The 11,483-nt window shown below is 40.3% G+C and overlaps 1 protein-coding gene across 1 annotated transcript in view; it reads right to left on the reverse strand.

Moving 5' to 3' along the window:
• The window catches only part of LOC126106552 (serine/threonine-protein kinase TNNI3K-like), a 35,170-nt gene extending 24,198 nt beyond the window's left edge, over positions 1 to 10,972 (reverse strand). Inside the window, exon 1 of the mRNA XM_049912891.1 lies at positions 10,854 to 10,972. Within this exon, the coding sequence (XP_049768848.1) occupies positions 10,854 to 10,876 (23 nt within the window). The 5' untranslated portion in view covers positions 10,877 to 10,972. The remainder of the gene's footprint in view (positions 1 to 10,853) is intronic.
• Positions 10,973 to 11,483: the final 511 nt, after the last annotated feature.

An 11,483-nucleotide genomic window follows, 5' to 3' on the forward strand; every position in this document is an offset into this window, starting at 1 on the left:
TTGTCTGGCTGTGTCCGTTCGTGCGAATGGACAGTTTGTTGCTGGTCATTCCCACATAGAAGGCTTCACAGTGTAGGCATGTCAGTTGGTAAATCACGTGGGTGCTTTCACACATGGCTCTGCCTTTGATCGTGTACACCTTCTGGGTTACAGGACTGGAGTAGGTGGAGGTGGAAGGGTGCATGGGACAGGTTTTACACCAGGGGCGGTTACAAGGGTAGGAGCCAGAGGGTGGTTTGGGGATTTCATAGAGATGAATCAAGAGGTTACGAAGGTTAGGTGGATGGTGGAAAGACACTCTTGGTGGAGTGGGGAGGGTTTCATGAAGGATGATGGATCTCATTTCAGGGCAGGATTTGAGGAAGTCTTATCCCTGCTGGAGAGCCACATTCAGAGTCTGATCCAGTCCCAGAAAGTATCCTGTCACAAGTTGGGCACAAAATTTTGTGGTGGAAAAAACAATAAATTGGAAATTGACAAATCTATACTCAAAGGCATCTAACACCCCCCCCCCCTAAAAAAAAAAAAAGGCAACTTATGGGCTACCTAGAGTAAAAAATTGAGAATAGCATGCTTATAGATTGACTAGAATAAAGGAATAGATAACACATACATGGCTTCTGATGGGCGACAAACTGTGTTGGGCCATTGAGCAGTGATTAATTTAAAATAGCCGCAACATACACTAACCAGGTTACCAGCGTATTTAGAGATAAGTGTCGAGCAAGGACCCTGGCCAGAAGGTAATCAAAACTAGCAGGATTCCCTTACATGGCAGACGTGCCAACACATCCATTCATACCGCAGAATCAACTAGCGCAACATAAATCATTGACACATTTCAGATAATATTTTAAATCAACATACTTAAATACCTTTGTTTACTACTAGCCTTAATTGGGTCAAAGGAAGCTTCCGATTCCACCGGTCTGCTTTGACCCATGGAGTAAGGGTGGTATGGTCTGTGACGTCATTAAGGTGCGGAGTTTATGAGTTGATTGTGTTTGTAGATGTCGTCAAGTTGTGTTTGATGGTGCTCTCTCTCTCTCTCTCTCTCTCTCTCTCTCTCTCTCTCTGTCTGTCTGTCTGTCTGTCTGTCTGTCTGTCTGTCTGTCTGTCTGTCTGTCTGTGTGTGTGTGTGTGTGTGTTTTTGGTTTTGTTTTTCGTAGTTGTAGGTATGGGGTTTTTCGTATCAACAGCTATGGTTGACCTGTATAGGTCAAGGGAAATGACTGATTCTAATTTTCGTAGTTTTATGTTTAGGTATTGGTGTTTTGGTATCGTCAGCTGTGGTCAAGGGAAATGTCTGATTCCAGTTTCCGTAGTGTTTGCTGTAGGCATTGGTGTTTTGGTATCGTCAGCTGTACGAACAAAGTGACTGCATGGTAAAGCTAAACACCAACACAAAGGATAAATACACATCTCTCAAACAAAATTGCAGTCATTGACCAGGGGGTACTCTGAGTCTTTTGCCTTAAGGGACGCACAGCCTCTGGTGATTTGCCACAGGGTAATTGCATTTCATTTGATTTCGTACTGTCATTTATCTTTGTATCTGTATTGCACTAAAAAACCTACAAAATAGTGAAAATATTGATGTGTGCTGTGTGTGTCATTTGGAAACAAAATTTCCATTCATCAACATTACATGTCGATAACAGGTATGCCCACTTTACTCCTATTGACCTCCAGCTTGCATTCAAAAGTGTTAGGTTCCCTCTCGGATTTGTTTTATCGTTAGTGTCAGCTGTAAGCAGACAGTGATACACAAAGTATGGATAGTTCTACATATGAATTGGCACATATGCATCTCGTGTTGAGCCACCGAATACAATGGCAGAGCAACACAGCAACACTATGCTGACCTGTTCCTACAATGACTGCAATCTCGTAACAATGCTTTTGCATCTGTCAGAATTAGCCTACTGCATTACTGTTTTACATTCAATATTATGGTGAACTTCATTACATGCTCTCACTCTGGTGAAGGTATTTTCACAAAAACAAAGCTCTGTGGTAAACCAAATAAATCGCAGTAACATTATTAGTCTGTAAAGAGCCACCAGAGACCACAGATCCAACATGACATAATACTATGAACATTTCCCTGAACAGCCTCCAAAATTTTGTCAAAGTTGGGATTCACCCAGCATAAAATTGAAAACTTGTTCCTGTTCACACTTAAAACCCAACCCTACCTCATGTAAACCCTCTTTCATTGCAGTCCTTTCCCTCCAAAATCCACAATATTTACAGCTTCACATCACCCAATACAAACATTACCAGTTCTTTCCTCTGTCACAAAGCAGCATTGTGAAACAAACAGTTGCTGTGTGGAGGTGTTTGAAGTGGTGCGCCCACCTTTTGAATACTCCAGCAATGAGGAGGTAGTTAGGCATGACATAAATTAGAAAAGCTGTAGCTACACTTTTGAGTCTTTACTACATACCTGTCTACTGGTTACCCCCATGATCAGCCGTCACTTACCTACAAATCACATTTCAGTAGGGGTTTTCCACCTATGCAAACCACCTAACTAATCATTGCTTTTAGTCAGGTGTTTTGCGAAGGAAAAATCCCTACTGAAGTGTGAGCTCAATGATTTATTAATCATATTTTGCCTTTCGTCATGCTGCAATTGATCAAAGAATTTACAAATGCAATAAATTAATCATGGCACTCATGTTGTACAGTATTAAGCCCAATGGTCAATGATAGTGAGTAAATTGGATTAGTTAATAACCTATCATCACACTGACACGCTGATATCACGGACACAATGGAGATAAGAGCTTTGTGGAAACTTAACATCACACCAACATGAATACATTCATGAAATAAAATCTGATAAACTAAGGGGACCTCCACAGAATTCAGGGGCTTTGGTGAAGAAATGTTTATGTTATTAACAGCTTCAAATAAAACTTAAAATATCAGACCACATTGGGAAAATAGGGGTTTCTCATCAAGAATGTACATGTAAATCTGGAATGCTCAATGTACAGACCAAACCAATTCAAACAAACTATGACCTACACCCTAACCTATACCTCAGGTTATACATTGCCGTTGGTGGGGAGGCTTCCGTGCCTCAGCGATACAGATAGCCGTACCGTAGGTACAACCACAACGGAGGGGTATCTGTTGAGAGGCCAGACAAACGTGTGGTTCCTGAAGAGGGGCAGCAGCCTTTTCAGTAGTTGCAAGGGCAACAGTCTGGATGATTGACTGATCTGGCCTTGTAACAATAACCAAATCGGCCTTGCTGTGCTGGTATTGCGAACGGCTGAAAGCAAGGGGAAACTACGGCCGTTATTTTTCCCGAGGGCATGCAGCTTTACTGTATGATTAAATGATGATGGCGTCCTCTTGGGTAAAATATTCCGGAGGTAAAATAGTCCCCCATTCGGATCTCCGGGTGGGGACTACTCAAGAGGATGTCGTTATCAGGAGAAAGAAAACTGGCGTTCTACGGATCGGAGCGTGGAATGCCAGATCCCTTAATCGGGCAGGTAGGTTAGAAAATTTAAAAAGGGAAATGGATAGGTTAAAGTTAGATATAGTGGGAATTAGTGAAGTTCGGTGGCAGGAGGAACAAGACTTCTGGTCAGGTAACTACAGGGTTATAAACACAAAATCAAATAGGGGTAATGCAGGAGTAGGTCTAATAATGAATAGGAAAATAGGAATGCGGGTAAGCTACTACAAACAGCATAGTGAACGCATTATTGTGGCCAAGATAGATACGAAGCCCACACCTACTACAGTAGTACAAGTTTATATGCCAACTAGCTCTGCAGATGACGAAGAAATTGAAGAAATGTATGATGAAATAAAAGAAATTATTCAGATAGTGAAGGGGACGAAAATTTAATAGTCATGGGTGACTGGAATTCGAGTGTAGGAAAAAGGAGAGAAGGAAACGTAGTAGGTGACTATGGATTGGGGGTAAGAAATGAAAGAGGAAGCCAGCTGGTAGAATTTTGCACAGAGCACAACTTAATCATAGCTAACACTTGGTTTAAGAATCATGAAGTAAGGTTGTATACATGGAAGAACCCTGGAGATACTAAAAGGTATCAGATAGATTATATAATGGTAAGACAGAGATTTAGGAACCAGGTTTTAAATTTTAAGACATTTCCAGGGGCAGATGTGGACTCTGACCACAATCTATTGGTTGTGACCTGTAGATTAAAACTGAAAAAACTGCAAAATGGTGGGAATTTAAGGAGATGGGACCTGGATAAACTGAAAGAACCAGAGGTTGTACAGAGTTTCAGGGAGAGCATAAGGGAACAATTGACAGGAATGGGGGAAAGAAATACAGTAGAAGAAGAATGGGTAGCTCTGAGGGATGAAGTAGTGAAGGCAGCAGAGGATCAAGTAGGTAAAAAGACGAGGGCTAGTAGAAATCCTTGGGTAACAGAAGAAATATTGAATTTAATTGATGAAAGGAGGAAATATAAAAATGCAGTAAATGAAGCAGGCAAAAAGGGATACAAACGTCTCAAAAATGAGATAGACAGGAAGTGCAAAATGGCTAAGCAGGGATGGCTAGAGGACAAATTTTAGGATGTAGAGGCTTATTTCACTAGGGGTAAGATAGATACTGCCTACAGGAAAATTAGAGAGACCTTTGGAGATACGAGAACCACTTGTATGAACATCAAGAGCTCATCTACGTCTACATCTACATCCATACTCCGCAAGCCTCCTGACTGTGTGTGGCGGAGGATACCTTCAGTACCACTATCGGTTCTCCCTTCTATTCCAGTCTCATATTGTTCGTGGAAAGAAGGATTGTCGGTATGCTTCTGTGTGGGCTCTAATCTCTCTGATTTTATCCTCATGGTCTCTTCGCGAGATATATGCAGGAGGGAGCAATATACTGCTTGACTCTTCGGTGAAGGTATGTTCTCGAAACTTTACCAAAAGCCCGTACAGAGCTACTGAGCGTCTCTCCTGCAGTCTTCCACTGGAGTTTATCTATCATCTCCGTAACGCTTTCGCGATTACTAAATGATCCTGTAACGAAGCGCGCTGCTCTCCGTTGGATCTTCTCTATCTCTTCTATCAACCCTATCTGGTACGGATCCCACACTGCTGAGCAGTATTCAAGCAGTGGGCGAACAAGCGTACTGTGACCTACTTCCTTTGTTTTCGGATTTCCTTAGAATTCTTCCAATGAATCTCAGTCTGGCATCTGCTTTACCGACGATCAACATTATATGATCATTCCATTTTAAATCACTCCTAATGCGTACTCCCAGATAATTTATGGTATTAACTGCTTCCAGTTGCTGACCTGCTATTTTGTAGCTAAATGATAAAGGATCTATCTTTCTGTATATTCGCAGCACATTACACTTGTCTACATTGAGATTCAATTGCCATTCCCTGCACCATGCGTCAATTCGCTGCAGATCCTCCTGCATTTCAGTACAAGTTTCCATTGTTACAACCTCTCGGTACACCACAGCATCATCTGCAAAAAGCCTCAGTGAACTTCCAATGTCATCCACCAGGTCATTTATGTATTTTGTGAATAGCAACGGTCCTATGACACTCCCCTGCGGCACCCCTGAAATCACTCTTACTTCGGAAGACTTCTCTCCATTGAGAATAACATGCTGCGTCCTGTTATCTAGGAACTCCTCAATCCAATCACACAATTGGTCTGATAGTCCATATGCTCTTACTTTGTTCATTAAACGACTGTGGGGAACTGTATCGAACGCCTTGCGGAAGTCAAGAAACACGGCATCTACCTGTGAACCCGTGTCTATGGCCCTCTGAGTCTCGTGGACGAATAGCGCGAGCTGGGTTTCACATTACCGTCTTTTTCGAAACCCATGCTGATTCCTACAGAGTAGATTTCTAGTCTCCAGAAAAGTCATTATACTCTAACACAATACGTGTTCCAAAAGTCTGCAACTGATCGACGTTAGAGATATAGGTCTATAGTTCTGCACATCTGTTCGACGTCCCTTCTTGAAAACGGGGATGACCTGTGCCCTTTTCCAATCCTTTGGAACGCTACGCTCTTCTAGAGACCTACGGTACACCGCTGCAAGAAGGGGGGCAAGTTCCTTTGCGTACTCTGTGTAAAATTGAACTGGTATCCCATCAGGTCCAGAGGCTTTCCTCTTTTGAGCGATTTTAATTGTTTCTCTATCCCTCTGTCGTCTATTTCGATATCTACCAATTTGTCATCTGTGTCTCAGATGGAAACCCAGTTCTAAGCAAAGAAGGGAAAGCAGAAAGGTGGAAGGAGTATATAGAGGGTCTATACAAGGGCGATGTACTTGAGGACAATATTATGGAAATGGAAGAAGATGTAGATGAAGATGAAAGGGGAGATACGATACTGCGTGAAGAGTTTGACAGAGCACTGAAAGACCTGAGTCGAAACAAGGCCCTCGGAGTAGACAACATTCCATTGGAACTACTGACGGCCTTGGGAGAGCCAGTCCTGACAAAACTCTACCATCTGGTGAGCAAGATGTATGAAACAGGCGAAATACCCTCAGACTTCAAGAAGAATATAATAATTCCAATCCCAAAGAAAGCAGGTGTTGACAGATGTGAAAATTACCGAACTATCAGTTTAATAAGCCACACCTGCAAAATACTAACACGAATTCTTTACAGACGAATGGAAAAACTAGTAGAAGCCGACCTCGGGGAAGATCAGTTTGGATTCCGTAGAAATACTGGAACACGTGAGGCAATACTGACCTTACGACTTATCTTAGAAGAAAGATTAAGGAAAGGCAAACCTACATTTCTAGCATTTGTAGACTTAGAGAAAGCCTTTGACAATGTTGACTGGAATACTCTCTTTCAAATTCTAAAGCTGGCAGGGGTAAAATACAGAGAGCGAAAGGCTATTTACAGTTTGTACAGAAACCAGATGGCAGTTATAAGAGTCGAGGGACATGAAAGGGAAGCAGTGGTTGGGAAGGGAGTAAGACAGGGTTGTAGCCTCTCCCCGATGTTATTCAATCTGTATATTGAGCAAGCAGTGAAGGAAACAAAAGAAAAATTCGGAGTAGGTATTAAAATCCATGGAGAAGAAATAAAAACTTTGAGGTTCGCCGATGACATTGTAATTCTATCAGAGACAGCAAAGGACTTGGCAGAACAGTTGAACGGAATGGATGGTGTCTTGAAGGGAGGATATAAGATGAACATCAACAAAAGCAAAACGAGGATAATGGAATGTATTCGAATTAAGTCGGGTGATGCTGAGGGAATTACTTTAGGAAATGAGTAGTAAAGGAGTTTTGCTATTTGGGGAGCAAATTACTGATGATGGTCGAAGTAGAGAGGATATAAAATGTAGACTGGCAATGGCATGGAAAGCGTTTCTGAAGAAGAGAAATTTGTTAACATCGAGTATAGATTTAAGTGTCAGGAAGTCATTTCTGAAAGTATTTGTATGGAGTATAGCCATGTATGGAAGTGAAACCTGGATGGTAAATAGTTTGGACAAGAAGAGAATAGAAGCCTTCGAAATGTGGTGCTACAGAAGAATGCTGAAGATTAGATGGGTAGATCACATAACTAATGAGGAAGTATTGAATAGGATTGGGGAGAAGAGAAGTTTGTGGCACAACTTGACCAGAAGAAGGGATCGGTTGATAGGACATGTTCTGAGGCATCAAGGGATCACCAATTTAGTATTGGAGGGCAGTGTGGAGGGTAAAAATCGTAGGGGGGGGACCAAGAGATGAATACACTAAGCAGATTCAGAAGGATGTAGGTTGCAGTAGGTACTGGGAGATGAAGAAGCTTGCACAGGATAGAGTAGCATGGAGAGCTGCATCAAACCAGTATCAGGACTGAAGACCACAACAACAACAACAACAACAACATGCTACATTTCTGTTCATCATTGTAATCTCAAAATATATGTCAATTAGATAATACAATCCAAAACTTCAATGGATTGCCATCCCCACAAGACTCTCAGGTCTAGTAAACAGGATGGTCTCAGCCACAACACCCATGAAAAAAATGACATCCTAAACAAAACTTATGAACGGGATTCTAACTGAAACATATAAAACAAAACATCTAGATAACAAACAATGTTTTACATGGATTGCTCACATAATTCACTAGACCAGAGACACTGAAACCAACCAATGTTTTAAAATTTTCAGTTCAGCTACAGGGGCAAACTATGAATGAAACAAGCTAATCCAGTTGCTCACAAATAACTCAGAGCTAACAGGCCCAATTTGTGACAAATACCTTTGAAGATCATCCACTTATTAAGGAACAATAATCGTATGACATGAACTTACCATTGGCAATCAGTTGTTTATCCCACACCATTTACTATAAGAAGGGAAAGAACCATTAAGTTTGTCCAGAGATTTCCTATTGCCTATAGTCGAGACGACATGAAAAGACAGGCCGTAGTGCTGTCGCCAGCTTTCAGCTGTGAAGTGTTAATAGCTGCACGCAAAACAGTAGTCATCTACAGAATGACAACACTGTGGTGTTGCCAGAGACATAGATAAGACTGAGTGCCCATATTGCCTACCGTATTTCTCTTTTTCTATAGCGGAAAATGGAAATTGTTACTAGCTAGTCTTGAGTCGTCCGTCTTAATTTACAGTCTGCAGAGAGTGTGTGTTTGACATGGGTGTGGATCAGTTATTAGTAAAAGCAACAACAATGAATGCAGGAAGCTACTGCGATAATCCATTTAAGAAGCTGTGCTAAGGCTGAACATTAACTTTATACAAAAAATCTACACAAGAAATGAGAAGTTTTACACACTGCTTACTTGGACATATAGCCTACGCATTGTGCAAGACTAAAAGAAGAAAACAAATCTGAAGGTATATTTAATAGTTTGTTGTTATTTTATATCCAATACCAATTCCATTTGAAGCTGTGTTCCCGGAGCCAGAGCTGATTGCAGTCAAATTATTTTTTATAAGACCACCATATTTATATTTAAAAGCCCGTCAATTCAATGACACGTGGCCCCATAATTAAATGCTATCATAGGAGATGCAGGACCTTATAGGGAGTGTGCCATTTCCCAAAGTAAATGGTTAAGTAAAGGGTATTAGGCATAGCTTCTTTAGTTAAGAGTACTAGTCACTTTGGCAATCTTTTGTTATCAACTATATTCACACAGTCTGACATTTAACTAATCTGTATTGCAATCAAAAAAAGAGTAATAGATTGTCATGAGCTCAATGCAGATGGTTTGAGCTGCACAAATTATTTGTTAAATTATTTATAAAATCAATTTGCAAATGCAATCAACAGCAGTGGAAGTAGGAGGGTGGGGGTAGAGGAGATACAGTAACCATTAGGAATTAATGTAATGATAAAACACCACATTTGCTTATTACTAGCTCCGCTCTACGACTAGCTCTGCTCTACCAAAGTGTTTTGCACAACATGTTGAAGGCAGCTCGATCTTTAGACGTGTTGAGGATCAGGGTCACGAAGACATGATACTCTCATTGGCATCATCAAACTAATAAGCAAATGTCACCAGTGGTGGTTTTTATTAACAGCACGTCTAAGAACCAAAATAATATTACACAGAGTAATGTTGCACACCGAGAAAAATTAACTGAAGTATCCCATATCGAAAACTAGTGAATCAGGCAATCCACGTTTTCTTATGTATATAAATAGTTGAGACCCACGAGTGACTATTCACTAATGTTAATTACTAATCATTATGTGATTTTTAAGTACAAGCAATGCTGTTATTCAGTTATGCTAATGTCTACTCACTGGTAATAACTAAGTTACACCCAATGTTAAATTATGCCCTAAATGTCAACAAATCAAAATTATTACATAACTGAAAACATGTAAAGTTATTTGTTACCAACTGTTTACCAACCGCATTTTCACAAATATGTTTATAAAACAATATATTGGTAATATTCTATTTATGTCTAACACTTTCCGCCGATTTGTAAAACTTAACATGGTACCTGAACTTCTGTGAAACTTATTTTTAATTAAAAGTTTCTTTACGTTAACATTTTAATTACGGGTAATGCTTTCAACATTACTGCTGTTACCTCTTGATACTATATGGACTCTAAGGCGGCTGCTTCCGCCTGGAGTGTGGCAATTTTTATGGTGAAATTAGTTGCTAGAGGCATGTTCGTCCGATTTTGTTAAAAATTGTTTGAAGGTCAATAAACCAAAGTAAATATTACGTTTTTAGAATGTATTTTCTTTAGTTTAAAGCCAACGTTTCGGCCATGTCCGAAAATGCTGGGCTGCTACAAGCTACAGGGAGCAGACAATCTCGCGTATTGTCAATGGGATAATGAGCAAATAACATAAGTAAAAACATGACATCGAGTTAGTGTCATTCATAAACTTCGTGAAACGCTTCCGTAACAGGAAGAATCAATCATAAACACTTATTCCGAACTTTATTCGCGGTAGTAGGGGAGTTACTGCAGTACACAATATCTACATCGCGTACGATCATCATTTACCTAAGACAACACAAAAAAGTTTTGCTTTTTATGATGAAAACCGCCCCTATACTAATAAATTCGAACACAAGCAAGGACACTAGTTCAAGTTTAGTACGTGTGAAAATTATTCGTATTTTTCTCCTAAAGGAAAAATTGTTAAATCAAGGGGACGAAATGAAAAACTGACCGAAAAAGTCCGAAAGTGCTTCGAATCGCGCTCCCACACAATTTAGGAACGCCAGTGAAAGGCATGGGTGCGCAGTCGAAGTTTTAGGGAGAAAGGCACTCTCCTCACAAAGCTTTTGCACTATAAGCAAATTCACAGTCTCGGCCTACATCAATACGAAATAAACTGTTCCAAATACTTACGTCTTTACAAATCCCGACGCCATGATCTCCGAGTCGAAATCAACCACAAAGACAAACTCCCTCCCACACTTTCCTCCTTCCACTGAGAGCTGAGACACGTGATGTTTGTAGCCAAGTGGAGCCAACAGCTGAAAGAACCCTGATTAGTGATTACCAACACAACGCGATTTGAGAGCAGCACATATGACTGATGTTACACTGTGTGGGTGACATACAAATATAAATATTTTAAGACGACAAAACGTAACTTTTAAAAATTTATTCTGAAGTACTTTTTTCTAATAAAACAAAGAACATAAAACTTGGAGTTCTACCTTCGAAGAGTTCTACAGAACACATTCCGCCATTTTGCGGTTTCCACCATCATTATATCACGGCTTACAACCCAACAAGCAATTGAATGGTGGAACGCGGGCATAGAACGTTAAAAGCCAACTTGGTGACATAGTTGGATAATTGGCTGCTATTTTGTTTTGTACACTATTATCTGCCAATTGTAAATCAGTTTCAAGAGACTGTATTCATTGCGTATTTGTACTTTCCGTAGAGTTCATTGTTTTATTGTACGGTAACGCCAATATTAATCAAAAATCATTTAGAACGAAGCCCTTTTAACTTGCTACAGCCATT

The sequence above is a fragment of the Schistocerca cancellata genome, chromosome 10, assembly GCF_023864275.1.
Source record: "Schistocerca cancellata isolate TAMUIC-IGC-003103 chromosome 10, iqSchCanc2.1, whole genome shotgun sequence".
NCBI classification, from domain to species: Eukaryota; Metazoa; Arthropoda; class Insecta; order Orthoptera; family Acrididae; genus Schistocerca; species Schistocerca cancellata.